Source organism: Notechis scutatus, chromosome 2 (assembly GCF_049901735.1).
Source record: "Notechis scutatus isolate UNSWTSFEM ecotype Mainland chromosome 2, rNotScu1.2, whole genome shotgun sequence".
Taxonomy (NCBI): domain Eukaryota; kingdom Metazoa; phylum Chordata; class Lepidosauria; order Squamata; family Elapidae; genus Notechis; species Notechis scutatus.
The window spans coordinates 248,710,000-248,732,642 of record NC_142010.1 but is presented as its reverse complement, the minus strand read 5'-3'; the positions used below and the strand labels follow the sequence as shown (position 1 = coordinate 248,732,642).

General features: G+C 38.1%; 1 protein-coding gene across 1 annotated transcript in view; it reads right to left on the bottom strand.

Moving 5' to 3' along the window:
* PRLR (prolactin receptor) overlaps positions 1-22,643 on the bottom strand; it is a 157,426-nt gene that overhangs the window by 23,152 nt on the left and 111,631 nt on the right. Inside the window, exons 4-7 of the mRNA XM_087958526.1 lie at positions 13,321-13,431; positions 4,893-5,025; positions 2,578-2,747; positions 1,929-2,086 (exon numbers count right to left, since the gene is read on the bottom strand). Coding sequence (XP_087814652.1) covers positions 1,929-2,086; positions 2,578-2,747; positions 4,893-5,025; positions 13,321-13,390 — 531 coding nt within the window. The 5' untranslated portion in view covers positions 13,391-13,431. The remainder of the gene's footprint in view (positions 1-1,928; positions 2,087-2,577; positions 2,748-4,892; positions 5,026-13,320; positions 13,432-22,643) is intronic.

Here is a 22,643-nt window from a genome sequence, read left to right as displayed (position 1 = left end):
ATATTTTTTTCTTTTAGATCAGAGTAAACAAATTCTTACAAATAAATGTATGAAATATCTCCAGGTATTTCCAGATAATGTCAGCCTATGATTATGCAATTTCTTCTAAGCCTCTTTGTTATGGCCACTTCCCAAAGAAAAAGGCAAATAACAACAATCATATAATCAGTTGCAGGTTTTGTTTGGTTTGATGCCACTAATGAAACAGAGTCACTTGGGATCACTCCCACCCTCTCATATCATAAATAAATATTCAAGGTAAAAATTTTCCAGTACTGTCATAGTTAAAACATATACATGTTATGGTTGTAACAATCATGATTGTTACAACTTTAAAAGAACTACAATGACGTGGGAGAATACCCGAACCAAGCCGAACACCATACATGTATGTACCCGCGAAAACTTAAGAAAACACACACACACACACACACACACACACACACACACACACACACACACACACACACACATATATATATATATATATATATATATATATATATATATATATATATATATATATATATATATATATATATATATGGTATTCGGCTTGGTTCGGTATTTTCCCACGTCATTGTAGTTGTTCTTTTAAAGTTGTAGCAACGTTTCAGCAGAATCTCATCTGCCATCATCAGGCTTCTGTATTGTGTCCGTCTGTGAGTCAGACTTTTACAGTGTTTTTACAGAAAATACCCGAACCAAGCCGAATACCATACATGTAAGTACCACGAAAACTTAAGAAAACATATACATACATATATATATATATATATATATATATATATATATATATATATATATATATATATATATATATATATATATATATTTGTTTATATATATATAAACAAAATTCAAATAAAATCAAGAAGATTACAAAATTACCCAGCAATGCAAGCCAGTAAAACAATTTAACCCTGAAATGGAAACAATGGAAACAGACCTTAAAACGTGGTTCAAGAATAAAGAGGCAAGCAATGAAATTAAACAGAAGGCATGAGTTGGAAACTTGGCTACAATGGACCATCTTCTCTCTTATAAAGTTGATGTTGGGGCAGAAAACCCTGAGGTTGGTGTGGCAAGAGTTGGTACATTTCAACAACTTTCTGCCTAACTGACTTGCTCTGACTGCTGAAGCTGCTTGGATGAGCAGCGGAACATCTCAAACTAACAACAACAACAAAAACGAGTCCAGGTGCCATGATTCAACTTTCAGACCCTCTTTCAAAGACATTTCTGTGCTTTGTTAGGCAGCAGAAAAGCCAATGCCGACTGTTTTCTGATGACCATCCAATATTATGTCTGGGGTGAATCTTTGCACCCGTCTCACAGCTCACACTGAATAATTCCTTTTTTGGGGGGGGCCTTGTTCAAGAAAAATGTTTCAGTTTAATGCGCATTCTGGTATTTTATTTGGAGAGATGTCTATGTACTTGGAATTCTCAGAAACATTTTTCATTTGTTTATTCTTCATTGAAGGGACTTGCTTCCTTATTGCTAGCATGACAATACCTCAAGAGTTGTTCATTCATTTAAATGGTTGCTCCATGGTTGTTTACTTGAGAGATAAAGGAGATTGCTGGCCTTGCATTGTATAGCCTTTCCTGAAGCAAAATATATTCATTCACACAGTATGTTTTATGTAGCCCTTTTTCATTTCTCTTCAGCATCAACCTACGCTTAGGAAATCTGCTTCTGCAAGCCAATTATGTATTCTGCCCTGCCCTGTAGCCCAGTCCTTCCTACCTACCTCAACTTTTCTTGTATACACGTGTTTGAATGTCAAGACATGTAAAGAATCCAACTTTACTGTGGTTTCAGCCCCATTTCTGAATTGAGGAAATTTATTTATTTATTAAATTTAGGTGCCCTTTCTTTTTTTCTTTGTTAACATCAGTAGCAAAGCTATGCAACTTTCTTACCTCCCATTTTTTTCCTTCTGCAGACTTCAGTCGCAATTCATAATTACAAAGTGCTGAATCATTCACCCGCGGGGATGGAGACCATTTTGTCCACATATACATTATTCCATTTATCGTTTTGACTTCCAAAGAAAGGTTCGTGGGAGGGTTTGGCTTAACTAGGCAAAAGAAAATTCAAATATGAGTATTTTTAATGCTCTAGCCAAGAATTCCTCTTTTTACATTTCTGCATATCAGTCTTTCTCCGTGTCTGGGACCAGGCTCCAATAGTTTCAAAACAAATAATATAAGGTGCATGAGAGAGACTAATCCTTTATATAAGCCAGCATTATCCATTTATCCAGCTTTTCATCTTACGAATCTGGTTACCCGACAACTCTTTTAACTAAGATATTAAGAATCACATCTGGGTCTTAAAACCCATGAAACTTTCAAATGAGTCATAGATCTTGGGACTGAGATAATTCCAGTCCGATATTATTTTTCTTCTTGATTTTCAACAGAATTGATGACTAGCACTGCTGGCCTCTTCTATCAACATTGAAATTAGCTTTGAGAAAATCATGATGTTAAACTACTGTGCCACCTTCTCTCTTTCTAATTATAGAGCAAAATCAAAGCTTGAGTTTCATTTGGTTTCTGCTCTTACCCATTTCTTTTAGGTTTACATAATGGGGATCAGATAAATTACTTCCTGCGTCATTGGTAGCTTTTACACTGATGTTGTATGTTTGCCACAGCCTGGTGATTCTTTCATTAAAGTAACAGGAATTGGGCCCAGCAGATAGATAATCTGGACATTCATGGATCTCTTCTTCACTGAAATATAAGCATGTAAAGCAATAGTTAACAAATGTTTATATTTATCAAAAATAAATAAGCATATACTTAAATTATTTAAAAGCAGTATAACATTAACTGTTAACATTACTGTTGTACGTACGCAACATGCAGGGGTGGGATTCTACCAGTTTGCACCTATTTGCTAGAACCGGTTGTTAACATTCTAAGCAGTTTGGAGAACCAGTTGTTAGAAGAAATTACTGGCCTAATCCTGTAAGGAAGGCAGAAAGGAAATATTCTGGTGTTGCTTACAGAAACTGCCTCTCCGTTAACCCTTATTACATTCTTGGCAGGACTAGACTTCCTGTCTCTCTGAAGATTTTTCCCCTCCTTTGCTAGTACTTTGCTTGTGTGGAGTGACCATTCAAAGTTACAATGGCATTGAAAAAATGACTTATGACCATTTTTCACACTTACGACTGTTGCAGCATCCCCACAGTCATGAGAGGCCAGGTGAGGAGATGCGTGCCTCGATGTGAGTGATATTGAGTTGGCCACACCCAGCCAATAACATGACCACCAAGCCACGGCCACCACCTAAGCCACACCCACCTAACCGGTTGTTAAAAATTTTGAATTCCACCCCTGGCAACATGGAATTAAACTTAGCTGATATCCTTAGGAATGAATTAAGGTAAGAGCTCTGCTGGTCACCTAAACACCATTCAAATGTAGTAAATCACCACATCTGGTAGTTTGCCAGGTCTGTTGGGAGGCTAACTGGAAATTCCAGGAACAACAATCTTAACATATAAAGAGGGACCAGGCCTGTAGCTTTTGCAACTTCACTTACAACAGTTCATTTAGTAACTGTTCGGAACTACAACGGTTCTGAAAAAAAGTAATTTATGACCATATTTCACACCTTTGACCATTGCAGTATCCTCACGGTCACGTGATCAAAATTCAGACCCTTGGCAACTGACTCATATTTATGACGGTTGCAGCATCCTGAGGTCATGTGATCACCTTTTGCAACCTTCTGACAAGTAAACTCATTGGGAAATTCATATTCACTTAACAACTGTGTTACTAAGTTAGCAACTGCAATGATTCATTTAATATCTGGGGCAAGAAAAATAATAAAATAGGGCAAAATTCATGTCTCATTTCACAACAGAAACACAACACAATTGGGCTCAATTGTGACTGTAAGTTGACGACTATGTATACAACAGTCATTTGTCCCTCATCCTAATCCTATTCTTAAAACTATCAGATCTGGATGGTAACAATCCACAGGGTCATTAGACTTTCAGTTGCACTGTACATCTCTGAGTAGAAAACATTTTGATTCGATGAACATTATTTTACCTATAGGGTTTATCAGTGCCTTGTTGAGTTTTTACAAGCTTATGCTTCAATCTTCAGGGATGGTATCTAGTCACTCATCTTTTGTTGGCCTTTTTTTTTCTAACTGCCTTCCATTTTTTCAAGCCACAGAGTGTTCTCTAATGACTCTTGCATTTTCACTGTTTCTAAAACATGGGGGTCAAACTCTCTGCCATCACGTGACATTTCGTGATATTTTTCCCCTTCATGGAGCTGGGGTGGGTGTGGCCTGTGCATGAGGCATCCGGCCTGCAGGCTGCCAGTTTGACACCCCTGTTCTAAAACATTTATACTTTAGCTTCATGACTAGTGCTTCAAAAGAGAAGTCTAGTATTAATTCACCTATTATTGAATGACTTATTCTTCTAATAGTCTAAAGAAGGGCTTTCAAACTCCCGGCCTGTGGGCCGAATGCATCATGTGCTGGCCACACCCACACCCGGTTTAGCAAAGGGGGAAAAGTCTCAATATATCATGTGACAACGCCGTGATGACGTGAATTTGACACCCCTGGTCTAAAGTTTTGTAACAATTTTATCCAACATCACATCCATTTTTTTCGTTCAGCCTTTCAGATGATACCCCTGACAATACATGACTTTGATACGTCAATTATGCCTGTGGTATGTTCAAATAATCATAGTTTTAAAATTATGGCTTGGACTTGTGTGTTTACAGGCATTATATTACTTTATACATAGTAATCTTATTCTTACCTTCATTGAATCTATGTGAAGAACAAAGTACATACAAATTATTGTTCCCTCCCACTTTCCCATATATTCTTACCCAACGGTGTTGTACAGCAAAGTATAATTTGTAGGAAGACCCCCATCTGAATTAGGTTCCCATCGACAAGTAAATGCTTCATTTCCATGGAACAGGCAACTTACTATTCTAGGTTTCCCAGGAGGAGAGTGTCCTGAAGAATTGGAATAATTAAATCAGTTATTCTTAGCAGAGTAGTTACAAGCCTAAAATATGGACTTGAATTTGACTTGGTTGCTACTGTGTTCATAATAATTTATTTCTATCCTGATTTTCTCTCCCCAAAAAACCTAATAACATCATACAGAAATGTGTATCACACTGCTAAAATACAAATATAAATGAGTATTAAAGCTATAATAAAGCTACAGTGTCTCAAATTCAATATTTAAGGGGACAAAACACAATTAAAACCAAGGTTTGGTAAAAAATAAAATCAAGGAAAAAAGAGATCACCTACATTCTAGCCCATAATGTGCAGACATGTTGCAAGTAACAATCAGCTATTACAATATAACACACTTTTGGAATGGGCATTTGCAAGGTTTCTGCCTCACTAGCCTCAAGTCAAGTCTTAACAGGTGTTAAAGAACTGGACTTTGCCATGGTCAGACTTTGTTATTGAAGAAGCTGCTCCAGCTGAATCCGTGGGATGTTAGCCTCAGGAGATACCAAGCCAGAAATCACCTTAGAACTGATCAAACTCTGAAGCAATCAGATGATATGATATAATCTCCACGACTTGGCAAGTCAAGAGGAGACCAGAGCAAAGATGCTCATTGAGGCTCCTTGCCAAGCAAGGGGGAAACTCTTAATTAAAGACAGCTGTTTGCAGCCTGATTTAACGGCAGCCCTCACCTAAGTTTCTCTGTTGGAAACAAAATATCATTGAAATAACCAGAGATGGCCATGGGTACAAATACAATGATGGCTCTGTGGCCCCAAGATTTTGTAGAGTTGTATGCAAAAATGAGTCCAGCAAACACATATTCATTCATACAATAAATGCCATTGCAAAAAACAATCCCAACCACAAAAAAACTTCGCTCAAGACCAGACTTATCCATATTGCAAAGAATCCGCTCCCGTGAACTCAGCGCAGGACTCAAAAACTGTCTAGACAATGGAGAAAAGGACCTATACATTGACTACAGAGCTGATTGCATCAAAAGAAAGTCACACAACCCACAACTCCGCATCCAACCCCACCCCATCCAATCCAACATCACTCAAAACTAGGCATGCACGCCCCTAACTACCTCTATTCCAACCACAACTGGACTTAAATGCAAGCTACTCAATGCAAGAAGCCTTGTAAATAAAATACCTGAATTTCTCCTCTTACTAAATACGGCTAAATTCGACATTATATTTGTCTGTGAAACATGGCTCAACACATCTCTCCCTGACTCTGTTACCACAGTAAGAAACTATCATGTTTACCAATCAGATCGTGAAATCCGTAGAGGAGGAGGTGTTGCTATCTTCTATAAAAAGTCCCTACATCTAAAAAAAATCCAAGTTACCCAGGAGCTTGCTCTTCCTGAGACCATCGTCTGTGAACTGTCCTTAAATATCACATTTCGGTTCTTACTATGTTACAGAGTTCCTGATTATGACATCGAACATGCAAACAAGCTAAATACACTACTAACATGGGCAGCATCCTGCCCACACGCTTTTATCTTTCTTGGTGACTTCAATCTACCTCATATTAACTGGACCCTAAATGAATGTACAACTGAAACCATACACGCAACCTTCTACAATGCAGTAACAAATCTGGGACTAGAACAACTAGTAACCAACAACACTAGACTTAACAACTGCCTCGATCTCATCTTCTGCAATAGTTTGAATTCAATTTATGGAATACAAATTAAAGAACCCTTTTCCAACAGTGACCACAACATGATTGACTTTTGTCTCAACATACGTCCACACAAAAATCATCACAATGATGGAATCCCCAATTATAACTTCAAAAAAGGCAACTATGATCTTATAAACAACAATCTCATCCCTTGATTGGCAATTTCTATTCTCTGGATGCAATACTGTAGAAGACCATTACAACATATTTTTACTTGAAGTCAAAGAGTCATCAAACTATATGTACCATTAACAACTCCCAAAACCAGAAAAAACAAATTACCCAAAACAATAAGGAAGCTTCAATCCAAAAAGAAATCACTTTGGTGGAAAAACAAATCTGGTCACGTTGCCAACTTCAAAAGTCGATACAAAAATTTATGCCACCAGATTAAAACGGAATGCACCAATTATCACATTAATCAAGAAGAAAACCTTCTACGCACCAATTCCACCCACGCTTTCTACAATTTTATAAACAGCAAACTAAAAGACTCAAGGTCCACCCCTACCCCTGAAAGGACCTAATGGTAAAGACTGCAACGACGACACTATTAAAGCCAACCTCTTAACACATTCTTTGCCTCAGTATTTGTAAACAGCAATGGATCATGCCCAGTATTTCCTAGTCGAACCACAGACAACTACAATGATCTAATACAGATCAATTTTACAGAAGACATTGTTGAAAAAGCACTATGCAATCTAAAACCATCTCTGTCTATTGGACCAGATGGAATATGTGCCTACTTCTTAAAAAAGCTACCCACTGCCATAGCTGAACCTCTAAACATAATCTTTGAAAAATCTTTCAGGACCAGCTCCTTCCCAAAACTATGGTCACAAGCCACAGTCATCCCCATCTTCAAAAAGGGAGACCCCAGCCTAGTTGAAAATTACAGACCAATCTTTATGCTGAATCACCTGTAAAGTCATGGAATCAATTATTAACCAATCCATTATCTTACACTTAGAAACAAACAACCTACTCTCTAATAAACAATTTGGTTTTAGGAAAAAACTATCCTGTAATCTGCAACTCTTACACTGCAAAAACATATGGACTACACAACTCGATCAGGGCAAAGCAATAGACGCAATCTACATAGACTTCTGTAAAGCCTTTGATTCAGTGGTACACGACAAACTAATCCTAAAACTAAAATCTTAGGGTATCTCTGGACACCTGCATAACTGGATAGAAGCATTCCTGGCAAACAGACAACAAATGGTCAAAACTGGGAGCATCCTATCAAATTCTGTACCTGTCAACAGTGGTATCCCCCAAGGCAGTGTTCCAGGACCAACTCTTTTCATACTCTACATAAATGACCTCTGTGATCATATCAAGAGCAGCTGCATTCTCTTCGCTGATGATGTAAAGCTATTCAACACCACAGACAATACTGCTACCCTTCAAAAAGACCTCGACTATGTATCAGAATGGTCAAACAAATGGCAACTTCAAATCTCAACAAATAAATGCTCTGTCCTACATATTGGCAAAAAAATCCAGAAAATAAAATGCAGGCTGAATAGTCAAGACCTTGTTGATGATCCAAACTCTGTCAAGGATCTTGGAGTACTCATCTCAAATGAGTGCTAGAGCCCACTGTAACTACATAGCCAAAAAGGCATTAAGAGTTGTTTACCTAATCTTACGTAGCTTTTTCTCTGGTAACATTACACTAATAACTAGAGCATACAAAACATTTGCTAGACCAATACTCGAATACAGCTCATCAGTCTGGAACCTACATTACGTATCTGATATTAACACAGTTGAGAAAGTCCAGAAATATTTCACAAGAGTTCTCCACTCCTCTATTCATTGCAGAATACCTTATGCCACCAGACTCAAAATTCTAGACCTAGAAAACCTAGAACTACACCCCCTTTGGTTCGATCTAAGTATAGTATATAAAATCATACTTTGCAATATACTACCTGTCAATGAATACTTCAGCTTCAACCATAACAACACAAGAGCAAACAATAGATACAAACTCAAGGTTAATCGCACCAAACTTGATTGCAGGAAATATGACTTCAGCAACAGAGTGGTCAATGTCTGGAATACTCTACCTGACTCTGTGGTTTTTTTCCCCAAACCCCAAAAACTTTAACCTTAGACTGTCTACTATTGACTTCACCCCTTTCCTAAGAGGTCTGTAGGGGGCGTGCATAAGCGCACCAACGTGCCTACCGTCCCTGTCCTATTGTTTCTTTTATATTTTTTTTAAATTTTTCTAATATGTATCCATGTATTCATAACTATGTTTTTACTTATGCCTATTATCTTGTAAGCAATTGACAAATAAAAATAAATAAATAAAATAAATAAAACTATTTGATTGCATACTGTGGTGTATGATTTCTGTGAATTCTGCTTATCAAACTGGCTGACAAATCTGTCTGAACATTGGATTCGATTTTGATTACACTTTTGCGTATTGCTACTGAAGGTGAATCTAATTAGGCAAGCTTCTTTTCCCAGACAAATTGTTGGTTTACATTTCTTCCTTTGTCTGCTGTTATCTGCTCGGCCTTGATCTGTTCCAGACTAAGAGTGTTCTCAAGTTAGCCTTTGAGAATATTCATATCTGAAGACCGAGCATCAGAAAAATGTAGGAGAGTTTGGCTCTGTCAAGAAACAGCTGGTCTGATATTCTGAATTATTCTGCAGTATCCTGATGAAAGAAGCAATTCTCAACTTTGAAATGTTACTGGAAGAAAACTAGTTGATGAATGATTCTGTGGCTTTTATCTTAGAACTCCTAGCTGCAAGGACCTTACATGGAATTGACTCATTTTATCTTCTGACTTTCCTTCTCTCCTTTTTGTACATTGCCTTCTGTGAGCCAACTTGGATTATTAGAATTTTGAGATAAACCTACTAGATTTACTATAACCTTAAGCCAGATAAGCTTTCCAGTCTATGGGACTAGCCCAAAGACTCTTATCTTGTGAAACTTCAGATGAAATGGCTACCAGGACAAAAGCATGCCAATCACCAAATGTTTTAAAGCTACGCTGGCAAATATGGCATATATGACACAAACCAAAGTTTCAGCAATGTATATTTCAAGCTCTGGCAATAAAAGAGAAAGTGGCAGCACAACTTTGCTGTGACAAATTAGGAATATTCAGTGTAAAAAAGCACAGCTGCTGCTTTCTCAGTAGATTGTTATGGTATAACAGATGGACCAGCAGATATTAGAACAATTGCCAAATTCAAGTTGCAGTTGCCAAGGCTATACTTCCAGCTGTTTGGCTTCTCCAGTTATACAATAACAGATAAGAGTATTTTGTTGTCTCACTTTAGTATTTTGCCAGAGTTCTATTTTCTAAAGTTTAAGGTTCCCCTAATCAGATGCTTTTCAGATGTGCTGGACAACCATCTCTCAAGCAAATGTGGGATTTATGCAAGAAGCCTTTAGTTTTTGAACATATGCTAAGTTTAGCTAATGTTCCTTTCTTTTACTCATGAAGTTTAATTTATCTGCTGTTAATAAACTGTTATGCCAATAGATGAATTGCACATATGTATGCATGTACAAAGTAAGCTAAAGATATGAAAGAAATTTACATTTAAACATTCTAAAAACATTTAAAGGTGGGCCTGTTTTATTGTTGAAGATATTTTTTGCTAACATTTTATGATAATCCAATGAGATTACTAGTAACAATTTAAATATCTCACTTTTTCCATGGTGCTCTATGTTTAAATGAGATCTGTATCTAAACTCACTCTTCTTGGGGCCTATAATTATCATTTCAGTTCCATGATTTTGGAAGAAAAGATAATCAAAATGATTCTATGGCTCATCTTTTTATTTCTCATCTTTTTATTGATGATACTGAATTGTTATTTTCCCCTCTAGTTCAAATCTGTGTAGCTACCCAAAGGAAGGAGGTTAATGTAGTGTTATTGTTGCTCCTTATGTTCTTAGTGCTATGCCCAAAGCAAACAATGTCTGAATAAAGGAAAATAGTAGAAGACTACTGCTTAAAACAAGGACATTAGCGAGCATCTAACTGTGGCTAAGGGTGGTATGACCAAAAATCAGAAATGATAGAAGTCACAACAAACACCTGGAACCAGCTTTGAGGAAAAAATGGTCTTCTAGACAACTTGAGTATTTAATGCTTCAAAGCTATACAACCATATTAGAACACTGAAAGCACAGCATGAAATATATTAACAAATAAAAATACAATATTTAGTTTTAGTTTAGTTTAGTTTACTTTATTGTCATTGCACCTCGTACAACGAAATCAAACACCATCTTCAGTGCACATCATGACCATGAAAATAAACACAAACACACATCCTTCACCCTTCACATATTGAACCAGAAACCCCCGACACCACACCAACACTGCACTATACAGTGGAATTCAACAGAGCTACTGCCCTGGGATAGAAGCTGTTTTTCAGCCTATTTGTCCTTGTTTTTATTATTCTGTACCATCTGCCAGATGGTAATAGTTCAAAAAAAGGGTTCCCAGGATGAGATGGATCTTTGAGAATGTTTTGAACTTTCTTAAGGCAGCAGGAGCTATAAAGCTGTTCCAAAGAGGGGAGAGGGCAACCAATGATCTTCTGGGCAATGACATTAACCCGCTGGAGTGCTTTCCTATCTGCTAATGTGCAATTGGCAAACCATACAGGGGTGCAGTATGTTAAAATGCTCTCTATGGTGCAGCGGTAGAAGGTCACCAGCAGTTTCTCATTCAGTTGTTGTTTTCTGAGAAGTCTCAGGTAGTATACTCTCTGCTGGGCCCTTTTGACCAGGTTTGCAATGTGGGCACCCCAGGTCAGGTCCTCTTTTAGGGTAACACCCAGAAACTTAAAACTGGCCACTTGTTCCACTTGGTCTCCATTGATAAGCAAGGGCTGGATGTTTGATCTGTTCCTTCTGTAATCCACTATAAGCTCCTTGGTCTTATTGGTGTTGAGGACCAAGTTGTTGTCTCCACACCACGAAAGCAACCAGACCATTTCATCTTGGTAGGCAGACTCATCCCCCCTGGAAATAAGTCACACCACTGTTGTATCATCTGCAAATTTAGCAATAGTATTACTAACGTAAGTGGGAATGCAGTCATGCACATAAAGAGTATAGAGTAAGGGACTCAACACGCAACCCTGTGGTGTACCAGTGTTAAGAATAAGGGCTGAAGAGGTATGATTACCTAATCTGACCCTCTGTGAGCAGCCAGACAGGAAATCCATAATCCAAAAGCAGATTGAATTAGAAAGCCCAAGGTCCAGAAGTTTAGACACTAGTCTATGTGGAAGAATTGTGTTAAACGTAGAACTAAAATCCACAAAAGGCATCCTCACATACCCCCCCCCCACTGTTCTAGATGAGTCATAGCAGTGTGAAGAGTGATGGCTATACCGTCCTCGGTAGATCTATTTTTTCTGTATGCAAACTGGTGTTTATCAAATGTATGCGGAAGACCAGAAATGATGTGCCAGCAGACCAATTTCTCAAAGCACTTCATGATGATAGGAGTGAGTGCCACTGGTCTGTAATCGTTGAGGTTATTGATAGGGAACTTCTTTGGCAGCGGAACAATGGTGGAAGCCTTCAAACAAGATGGAATAGTGGACTGGGGTAAAGACCGATTGAAGATCCTGGTAAAGACTCCAGCCAACTGATCAGCACAGTCTCTAAGCACCATCAGGACTGGCAGCCTTTCTAGGGTCCACAGCCCTCACAATGCTCCTCACCTCCTGTTCCTCTACAATGAGGTGGGGGCTACAATTGGCTGGCAGTTGTGTTTTATCTGTCTCTGATGTCTCCACTTCAAAGCGAGCAAAGAAATGATTCAGTTCCTCTGCCAATGAAGCCTCCCCCTCAGCAGGGATGACATTAGTCGGTTGATGGTTTGTAATTTGTTGAATCCCTCGCCACACCTGCCTCATGTTATTGCTATAAAAATTATCCTCAATCCTCAATATAAAAACATAGCAGCAGACTGAAGAGTTTAAAAGGTTCTATGAAATACTTGCATCTAACATTGTACAGTAAATTAACTTACTAACATGTTAAAAATACCAGAATTAAAATGTTTGACATTAGAAAAATAATAATGCCAGGAATACCTTATTGGGGTGGTAGGATATTCCAGAAGTAAGGAGATGGCAAGGGGTGATCATAAGTAGTACTTATTGCATTTGTGCATAACATAGCATCTAGTGCATGGTCTCTGATATTATTTAGGAAATGTTTCTCAGTCTTGGCAACCTTAAGATGTGTGGACTTCAACTCCCAGAACTCCCCAGTAAGTATAGTTGTTTGAGGAATTCTGGGAGTTGAAGTCCAACTATTGTGAAGCAACCAAGGTTGACAAACAGGAGATTGGAAGGGGTTGATGACTCAGTTATAGTTTCTATGAAACAGACTGAGTGGGGTGGCAGATAACCAGATTTTCAGGTGGTATTATACCAACTGAATACTAGAAATAAAAGTTAAACATTAAGAACTATTAACAGTAGAGGCAGTTGTATACTAAATTATTTTAAAATTGTAATAATAATGAGCAAGAAAGACTGAGCACTCACCATCAACAAGCCATACACTGAGATACGGTAACAGAACAAATGCTTCTAATATTGACTGCCACAGCTTCATGCCTGTGCCCACTTTCACTTCCAGGAAGAAATTGGAATTCACTGGGAAATGAAATAAGATATAATTGTTTATGACACATATCTAGAATAGAATAACAGAGTTGGAAGGAACCTTGGAGGTCTTCTAATCCAGTGGCCCCCAACCTTTTTCGAACCAGGGACCGGTTTCACGATTATTTATTCTTCCATGAACCAGTACCTGAGTAACGTGAGACTCCACCGCCATCGGGACAGCTCTTCATTCGAAGCCGCCCCCCCCTTCGATGAAACTAAGGCGCAAGCACCCAAACGCCACTTTCCAACTGAAAAACCGGAAGCACTTTCCAACCAAAACCCCGGAAGCAACCGAAAACCTGGAAGCGCTGTCGAAACAAGATGGTGGCGCCCAAGCTTTGCGGCCCGGTAAAAAATGATCCACGGACCGGTCCCGGTCCGGGGACCGGTGGTTGGGGACCCCTGTTCTAATCCATGGAAAATGTTCCATGGGCCCTATTTTCAAAGTATTGTTTTCAGATAATTTAAAGGATTGATTAAGCATTTGACAAAGTTTTAAATGAGATTTCAGTAGAAAAGATGGCATGGTATGAGCTGGACTGTCTACCATTAACTGGACACAGAGCTGGTTGAACAATTATACCCACTGAGTTCCCCCCCCCCACTAGTTCCATATCTCACTTGAGGGAACTGTCAAGGAGTCAGTACAAACTACTGAACTTATTTCTAAATAATTAATATGTGAAGTTAGAAGATATGTTTATCAAATCTGTGTATTGTGGGTAAATAGATATGTGGGGGGGGGGCGCATGCGGGAAGATGTGTACACATTCACGGGAATGCACACGCATTGCATTTTGGGGGGGTTACGTGCGCACACATTCATGCACGCGCACCTGTGCTTTAGGCAATCAGTGCCAAAAAGGTTAGCCATCACTGCCCTATATCATTTCAGACAAATAGCTGTCCAATCACTTCTTAAAAACTTGAATTCTAGCAGAAACAAATGCAGAGTCCTTCCCACTTGAGTAGGGGAAAAAACATTAAATATGTGAATATATAGGATGTGGGTGATACTAAAAACACATCTGCAAAGAATTCCAATTAGCGGGGGAAATTAGAACAAAAAAACCCCTAGCGGACATCTGAAAGCAACAAAAAAGATATAATTTTCAGTTCTACATCACATCTGTGGTAGGGTGTATGAAAGACATTAGACACATACCTTCTAATCCTAACATATATAGCAACAGAAAGCAAGTCAGCTCCAGTTTCTGAAGATGGTGGCCTTGAGAAATTTGTGTTTACTCTTAATTTTCTCTAGCTTAGCGTACATATCCTTTTCAAAAGATTCTTGTCTTTCTTTACACAGCAAATAGATTGGAGTTCCTCAAAGCAGCTATAAAACTGGTTTGATTTCAGTTGCTATCTCAAATCACTGTATTATAGCAAGGGACACACATCTCTAAGCATGAATCTTGCAAACTAGGCTGCTTGGTTCTGGCGTAGGTGAATGCATGTAACAGCTTCATTTCAGCATGTTTTTTTTTTTTATGTTGAGAACAAATGAAATGTTCTTGCAAGAAAATATTTTTCCATTTAAATTCTTTTCATTAGAAGGAGGCTAATCTGACAAGAGAAATAAACAGGAGCAGAAAGGTCTGATGATTTTATTTATGTTCATATTAGGCTTTCCCAACACTGATACTCACTCTGTAATTATTCTTTTTAAAGTGCACTTTCTCAAATTGTTTTATTTTTATCTGAGCATTTTTATCTGAGCACTGAGACTTGAGTTTTCAGTTGCTAATTAGTTCTTTGCTTTCAAATTTGCATATATATTCCTGAACATTTTAATAGACCTTTTCCAACACTGTTTCTGTCCCATCTTTCAATATTTTAAATAATAAATTTATTTTTTAATTGTGCCTCGATTCTTTTTAAGTCACCTTCCTGATTTAAAATAAATCCCGTTTAAAAGGAATGACTTAAGTCCTCTATGCTTATACTTGTGGCTAATCCTCTTTTATCCCTACCCCAAAATTGCCAGTTCTTTCCTGTCATTGACCTGGATTAGACATTACATAAGCCATTGAAATAGTTAAATATAATCTGTTAAATAACCCAACATTAGCTAGTCACATATTGGATTAAACCATTCAATAAAATTTTCATACTATAATAGATCCATACTGCACACTTAACTAAAAGCGGACACATCACAATGTATACATCTAGCCATAATGTTCCTTCACATTAAAGTCAGGATGTCTTATGACACATAAAAGACCGGGATTTCAACCACATGTTTGTAGCTGCCATCTTGACCTTTCTAACTCGCTTTGAGGATGCCTCTGGGTAGTGCAAGCTTTGCCTCATCTTACTCAATTATTAGAATATTACTCGTTCTTGATGGCTCCCTTTTTAAACTTTATTTGGATGTTTAGAATTCAGGCAAAGAGAAAATCTATTCAATTACATGACTGATTGCAAGCCATCAAGCAATTGTTGACTGCTAGAGACCATACAGATATATTTTCTCCATGACTATTTGTCCCTGACCAGTTCCTCCACTGGTGTCCTGATCATCATTGTAATTGAGACCGTCCATCTTGCCACTAGTGATTCTCTTTTTCTCTTCCGCCCTGCCCCCCGCCCAAAATCTTTCCAGCATTAGAAATTTTGCCAGAGAACTGGGTCTCTCTATAATGTGCCATTTGATGAACTTGGTCCTTTGTGCTTCAAATGAGAAGGGTTGATTTTCATGTTGATTCCTTTGTTTGTTTTCTTGGATGTCTATGGTATTCTCAGGAGTCTTCTTCAACACCAATTTTCATGAGCATCAGTACTCCTCTTATCTTACTTCAAAATCCAGCTTTCATTTCCATAAAGTCTCATATGAAATATCATTGATTGCATGATTCTGATAGGAACTCATCCTGACATTTGAATAACTTTTCAAAGGTCTTCATGGCTGCTCTATCAATGCTAGCCTGCAGAGTATTTTTTTGAATGCTTGTTGTTGCTTGATCGTAAAAGGAAGAAGCTATCCACCGCTATGACATTTTCATTGTCAATGAATGTCTATTCAGGTAGAAGAAGTAATCACAATTCTTAATAATTGTCAATCTTGTTTTATGGAACAATGCAACCGGCTTGCAATTTAGTGTTGGGAGAAAATGAAACTGTAACATCAGATAAATGTAATAGAGTGTTATGATACAACTATGAAAACAATAGTCATAATTATGACATACAATACTATGTATTCAAAAAAGACTACACTGTATGACTATGAGAACAATGGTTATAACCAGGGTGTATAATACAATGTGTATTTAAAAAGGACTCGATATAGCCAGTACACTGCCATTGCAAAACTGGAAAAGTGATGTATAATAAAGGAAAATGTACAATAAAAATATTTAAAAAAATTGGTAAAGCCTGCTTGGATTGCTTCTTGTTTCTTTAATAAACAACACATTTGAGAAAGTACATCCCAACTATTATGCTCACTGAAATAAATCTGATGCAACTTCTCCAATCTTTGTTCATTGGCAGGAAGCAGTGACAACTGGTAGGAAATTGGGCACATTTATCAGAGAAAGGACACACAAAACAGAAACATTTGCAAGGATGCAAGTGAAGGACCATGGCTTCTCCTTCCTGAAAACAAAATGAATCAAAGTCAGTCGAATGTTTTGTAATACAAGACATAAGACATAATCCAGCCAAATAATTTTGGCTCCGGAATCAAAACACTTTCCACTCACTTCTCTCTCGATGGGGCATTCATAATAACGTAATAACAAATCAATTGACTAATCATTTACCATCCTTTTGCTTTACCTAGTAACAGGGCTGTTCCAATCTAGCCTATAGTTTAGGGATTTCTTCCTGGATTTCCATAAATCTGCCATCAAGGACTTTGGCTTAGATCTTCTTCAGACCAGCCAGGTCAGCTATATGCTGCAAGAATGTTCAAAATAATCTTCAGGCTGAACTTTAATATAATCTTTATGTTTAAAAAAAAAAGTGGGGGAGAAGAGGGGGACAGATAACTGGTGGGCACTCATCTAATTTCAAAAATGTAAAAAGGTAACTTTAGCATTGGAAAATACACTTTAAATATGTAGGACAGAGGTAGATCCCTTGTCAGCCATCAGGTGTTGCCAGTTCTATTCAACTTGGGAGGCAGGATGAAAGAAAATGGAAGCTGCGGTCCAACATTTGGAAAAGTAAGTGGTGTCCAATTGTTCTGGAGAATCTCTTGTTGGGAGTGCCCTTGGGCTCTGCTAGGGAGTAGTAAATTATGCCAATGATGATAATATGAAATGTAATGAAAGCCAATGTCCTATAGTAGTTAAAGGGCTGGGGAATGGGAGACATATAGGAAGTAATCCATCTTCAGGAACAGAAATTCATCTGTGGATTTGAGCTGCTCACTCTCTTAGCTCAATCTTCCACACTGGTTGTGGTTGATAGGAAAAAACAGGAGGGAGGACTGTTTTGCAACGGTGAGCTCCTGAACAAAAGTTCCAGTAGAAATCTAATGAATCAAAACCAATAAACCCACAAAGGATTAGAATAAAGATTCAGCCTACATTGTTATGATTGAAAATATTTATAGGAAAGAAGTCTATAATTTTCTCTGAGGACCAACACACTGGATTTGGTTGCAATTCTATGGTTTTCTTAAGGGATTGTGCAGCCATCCAAAATATTTACTTGGAGTGTTTTCAAGTAAACAGGTTTTGTGCCTTAGTCAAATAAAAAAAATGCTGCAGCTAATTCAAAAAATCACACGGCCAATTATTTTGCCACATGTTTTCGTTTTCTGTAGTTTGTTTTCCTCTTCTGTCAAAATAAATGTAATTTCTCCTAAATGAGAATCAGGTAAAATAAATATGATGCTTTTATGGAAATTATTCCATAATTTCTCTTAAATGAGAGTCAGATAAAATAGTTTTTATGGAAATTATTCAGCAGGGCTATTTTCTTTCAGAAAACCAGAAATCGTGCCTAAGGGTAAACTTTGCCTTTGATGCATAAGCTTACTAGAATACCAAAGCAATGTACATTGGGGTGTACTTTGCCCTATGAAAATATTGTCCAGCAATGGTCTGAGTCTCTGGCAATTACTTAATACACTGTGTAATCCGTAAACCACGGTTAGATGCTCAATGTAAAATTTAAATAAAGTTACTTATGCTTTATGCACTTGTTCTCCCATTCCTTCAGTGCTCCCACAAAGGCTGGCTTGTTCGTTTGTTGTCCTGGAGTGACCCCAATAGGTTGCTGATGGAGTGTGTGCATGTGTGTGTGCATTTTGCATTAGAACATCTGAACTCAGGCAAAGAATAAATTCTTAGAACCTCATCCAATGACAATTCCCATAATTCTTTGTGAAGAAGCTATGAAATATGCATATGGCCAGGAACTCTCATTATTCTCTTCATAGACAGATAAGAAATTGGGCGAAAAACCCTTAACATAATTACAGTACTTCAAAGTACAGCTGCAGCACTACATACTTACTAGGAAATAAGTTCTACTGAATCCAATGAATCATATTTCTGTGTAAATAATGGTGGAAGTCAAGTTAAGTTTTATTGGAACTTATTTATATGCATAGATGCTTAAAGTTTTCCTTTAGGATTTGGAGAATAAGAGAAAGGCTTGGGAACAAGATGATCGAGCATGAAACAAGCAAGGAACATTATCCAATTTTCTTAAAATGTCAATAAATTAAGGTTTAAAATACTTATTGCTTGAATGCTGTTATATAATATAAATATAAAACATATAACTTTCCAGGATGCTAGTTCAAAGCAACAGAAATGCTTCTTTCTACTACTATAACACATATGAATAAAAATCATCAATACAGTGACTAAGAGGCTTATAAAGAATCTTTACAAAGATTGCACTTAAGACTGAAATATAAAACCACAGGTTTTCACGATGCACTTGTTACTACTGCATTGAGACAAATAAAAATTATCACTGTAATTTTGCAATTACAGCTACCAAATCAAGTAAAGTTCTTCATATACTATAGTTTGTAAATGGGGAAAGAAAACACAGCAATGGCCATTGGATTAAGAGAAATCCAGGAGAAAAAAGGGCAGTGTAAAAAGTGCTCAAAATAGCAAATAAATAAATAAATAAAATCCACATCTTACAAGCTAGCAAGATGTTGCAATCTAGATTTCAACAATAATGAAATGAGAATTGCTAGATATACTCAACTCTGAAGACAGAGGTGAATCCTGTGGAAAATGGAAAAGGTAAGGATGTTCCAATAAAACATCTATTACTAAGTGTGGAATGACTTTGGACTATGGTGACCACAACAAAATTTTATAGATATCCCTTAAAAAGAGGAGTGTACCTGGGCTACCTCATCTGCCTATTAAAGACTGTTTTATGACCAGGAAGTAACTGTTAGAAAGAAACATGAAGTAACTAAATGTTTAAAAACATAGGAAAGGAATGCACCGAAGTTATATACTGTCACCTCTTGTTGAAGGTGAAAGTTAATAGTAGTGACTGCTGAACAGTAAAAAAAACAAAAAACCTACAGGCAACAGAATAACAGAATTGGAAGGGATCCTAGAGGGCTTCTAGTCCAACCCCCTGCTCAAGCAAAAAATCCTGTATCATATTCAGACAAATGGTTGTCCAATCTCTTCTTAGAAATGTTCAGTGTTCTACTACTCACAACTTCTGAAGGCAAGTTGTTCTACTGATTATTGTTTTCTCTGTGAGGAAAATTCTCCTTAATTCTAAGTTGCTTCTCTCCTTGATTAATTTAATTTTACTATTCATGGACACTATTAACATTTAGATTATTATTTATGGCTATATTAAATTATTATTATTATTATTATTATGGTTGATTGCACAGTCGTCCAAGTTTAAACTGAATTTGGCATTTTTACACCCATCGAGTCCTTCCCAAGGACCTGTGATAGACAGATGATGTTTAATAATGTTAATAAAAATTTCTTTTCAACCAAAACAACAGATTTGCAGTGGGGAAAAAACCCTCTTCCATGGCATTTCCATTATGCACTTACTGTAAGAGTGTTATTTACCACTAAGAGTTTTTTGTAGTTGTTTTATTAATGCACATTTTAAGTCCTGTTATCAAATTGGAGTAAGTTTTGTTTGTATCTTATGACAAGCATGAAATTTAATAAAGATGATATCCCATGAATACTGTTTCTGATAATGTGTTTTGCAATCAAAGAGGGGAGGTATATGCAATAATGCTGGAGGCACAAATTTAACCAGAACAACTTATACAACTAAACTAAATATTTTGGCATTTGTTCTCTGCCTCTTCGATTCTGTTTGGAGTAAAATTATTATACAATTAACTGTGCAACTTTGACTTAGGGTGAACATTTCCTTAGACAGCTAGTGCCTACTGCCAGATATTTGAAAGGCCATTGTTCACAATGGCCTTTTGACATGTCCAGTCTCATAAATATCGAACTAGAAAACCTCTTTCTGGTTTGAAAGAGGGTCAAAGAGACCATCATTGTCAAAATTGAAAAGCCCTCTCACCTGAGGGGGAGGGATATGACATCATCTATCTCCAGTCTACAACACAGTCTTTCAGCAGTTCCAAAAAGGCTCCACACCCATCTGCACTACTCAGGTGACCCCGAGGACACAGATAAACTTCCAGGTGACCTTAGTGACTTGCTAAAAGAATGCAAATGACCAGCTGTCTGCAAGGAATATAAATCCTTCCATTCCCCACTATCCTGTCAGAGCTGAAGAAACTTCTTGGATGAGACGTGAAATGTCTTCAAAACAAACAAACAAACTGTTAAGTTTGAAGAATAAGGAGACCAGACATCTGACCAGTGACTTCAACTCTTTAATAATAACAGGAATAGGAATAGAACAGAGCAAACTCTATGGGCAGCAGTAACCCTTTATAGGGTTGGCTGCTACCCTATTAACCAATAACCTTTGTGATAAGTTTAAATAATAACCAATAAGGAGTGGCCTCATCCTGACCAATCCCTGTTCGTTGTTTGAGGACCAATCAGGTGTGCAGGCCTTCAAACCCTATTTTGCATTTTATGCTGGTTACTTTATTGATTCATAACACCCTCCCCTTGGGCTCCGCTTGAGGGGAGCTGTAACAAAATCTCAAGGTAGACAGGCCGCTTTGGTCTGTCTAGATGATTTCCGTGGCTCCACCGGGTTTTGTCCAAAGTCCGGTTCCGTGGAGCGTTTGGATAGTCTCTATTTTGTTCCGCTTTCGCTGCACGGTGCTTCCGTGCTGCTTTCGTTGAGGTTGTTTCTACTAACTAATGGTTCTTCGGGTTTTGCAGTTCGATTCCCCCAAGTTCAAGTCCCCAGGAGAAATCAACTCCCTCCCCGCTTCATTTGCCGGTCCTTCCCTGGGCCGAAAGGTATCCGTTGGCCTGCAATCCGTCATATCGAAGTCAATTTCCTCGATATTTCCTCCCCCTCAGTTTGGGAACCCGGGATCCATGGCCGCTGGGTGGCAATCTCGAACGGAGGTGGTCTATGTGGCGTTTCCACACCCTCCCATCTTCTGTTAGTAGGCGGTAAGATCTGGGCCCTGTGAGGTGGGTGACGGTTGCGGGTATCCACAAAGGGTCGCCGAAAAGTTTTTTGCAAAGATTAAATCGCCTACCTTAAATTCCCGGCATTTGCTGCTGGAGCCAAAAGGCTTTTCGGGTGCGTATGCGGGGTGGAGCCGGTCAAGGTGCGATCGTAGTTTTGCCCCATGAGAAGTTCGGCGATGCTTTTGTTGGTGACGCTGTGGGGCGTAATATGCTGCAATAATAAAATTTGATTGATTTTTTCATCGATGTCGCCGAATTCCATTTTGTGGAGGTTTTTTTACAAACTGTACCATGCGTTCTGCACGTCCGTTTGCCGCAGGGTGCGCAGGCGAGGTCAGCGCATGGCGGATGCCCCGATCAGCAAGATACTGTTCAAAGTGTAATGCAGTGAACTGTGGGCCGTTGTCCGAGACCAAAACGTCCGGGAACCCATGTGTGGCAAATAGTCTATTTAATTTGCTGATAACTGAGTCCGTTGTGGTTGTATTCATCTGATGGATCTCGAGCCAATTCGAGTAGGCGTCGACTGTAATAAGGAAGGTGTGTCCCCTTGTAGGCCCTGCAAAGTCAATGTGAATACGGGACCACGGTCCCCTTGGGGTTTCCCATTCGATTGGGCTTGCTTTAGGTGGGGCATTACTG